Here is a 1,630-nt window from a genome sequence, read left to right as displayed (position 1 = left end):
GTTATTACATTTGTTAAAATAGATTTGATTTTAAAAAAAACAAACTTTGTCTTATTTGACTCTACAAAGGACTTTCTATGGCTGCCTCCTCCACCCACTTTCTCCTTTTCATAGCCCTGATTTCCATTTGATTCTGAGAATCTCGTTCCACCTTCAGCTCCACGAGTGGAGCCTATGACCTGGGTTGAGTGAATCCGTTTATTTCCTCTGTACAATCAGAATGACTCTTAGGACCTTTGCTGGCAACATTGTGGAAACAGTTTTCTGCTGGCCACAACCAAGGTTGTCTGAACCAAAGCCCCCGGAACTGCAAGCAGTCGCCTTGATTCCGTGAGTAGAGCCGGCCTCCAGGTGAGGCTGACGTTACAGAGCACAGGAAACAGCAAAAGGAAGCTAGTGCTTTCATAACTTTATTGAGCAACTGGAACAAGCCTTAACTGAGGCCAATATTTATTCCTGGGCCTTGCAGTTAAATCGACTTAAATTTTCTTTATTGTTGAAGCCACTACTCAAGTGTGATCCATATGTAGGCCAGCAGCATCAGCATCACTTGGGAGCTTGGCAAAAATGCAGAATCGGGAAGCGAGGTCACCTTTAAGGGGCCTGGAAGAAAGTATCTAGCCCAGGTAACTGTACCGTGATGTGGTTCGAGATTCTTCCTGGGATGGCCGTCATGGCCATGTGCTTGATCATCCCTGGGGTGGCCGCTGCGTGCATCCACAGGTTCACCTAATGGGGGCAAAGAAGAAAGGATTGCCCATTATTCATATCAGTGGAGTTTGATGGAAAGAGATAGGTGCATCTCTGGAGTTAATCGTTACTATGTGTCAAAGGGTTTGGAGAACGTTGATTAAAGAAGCATTTTCCTGATTGATGAAAAAATAACTCAGTTATGCTCATCTACCCCTGCTAGAAGGTTATGCAGTGTATTATGTAGTATCTAATGAAAATAAAACGAAAAAGTAAAATAAAAAATTTTAAAAAGGCAGAATCGGGACCACACTGCTGATCCTCTTGAACAAGAATCTGCATTTGAACAAAATCCCCACGTGCCTCTTGGCACATTGACATTTGAGAAGAACTCACCAAGCCTCTTTGAATCAGCTTTTCCTGTCGTTTGCGTCTTGAATCAGACCACCACCACCCCCTGTGCAATAGTCCAGATGAATGTTATTACTCCTCTTTAGTGATAAAGAAACTGGGTTCAGGGAGTTTAAGTGTTAGCCAAAGCTCACACATATTTAGACGTCAGGAGCCGCAGGAGCATCCAGTTCGGAGCCCCACTGTAATTCCGTCCTCTGATGTGCTGTAGGGCCTAATCAACAGTTTTCATGGGCCCTGCAGCCAGGGTCTAGGGCTACTTGATCACTAACCTTGCATTAGTCTTTATTTTAAGAGACCACAGGTTTTAAAGACATCCTTCCTCCTTGTGTTTGTAATCATGAAAAACTCCTTAATCTAGGTAATGTATTTAATGAGTAGCTCCAAATATTTGTTCCCAACTACCAGCAGTTTAATACAAAAATCACAGGCTAGCTTAATCGCACTTAACCAAGAAAGGCCCGTGAATGGCTTTCTCTCATTATTTCTCACTGAAGCATACACCCTTGCCACAGCTCTCTTTTTGTTA

The 1,630-nt window shown here is 43.2% G+C and overlaps 1 protein-coding gene across 1 annotated transcript; it reads left to right on the top strand.

Annotated features, from left to right (window-relative positions):
• Positions 1 to 640: 640 nt before the first annotated feature.
• Positions 641 to 854, top strand: LOC131415154 (NADH dehydrogenase [ubiquinone] 1 alpha subcomplex subunit 1-like). The gene is given in 2 exon segments (XM_058556560.1): positions 641 to 730; positions 732 to 854. Coding segments are annotated over 2 exon segments (213 nt in total).
• The last annotated feature ends 776 nt before the right edge of the window (positions 855 to 1,630 follow it).

The sequence above is a fragment of the Diceros bicornis genome, chromosome 16 (assembly GCF_020826845.1).
Source record: "Diceros bicornis minor isolate mBicDic1 chromosome 16, mDicBic1.mat.cur, whole genome shotgun sequence".
Lineage (NCBI taxonomy): Eukaryota > Metazoa > Chordata > Mammalia > Perissodactyla > Rhinocerotidae > Diceros > Diceros bicornis.
Note: the sequence above shows the minus strand (reverse complement) of the source record. Positions and strands in the feature narration are given on the sequence as shown.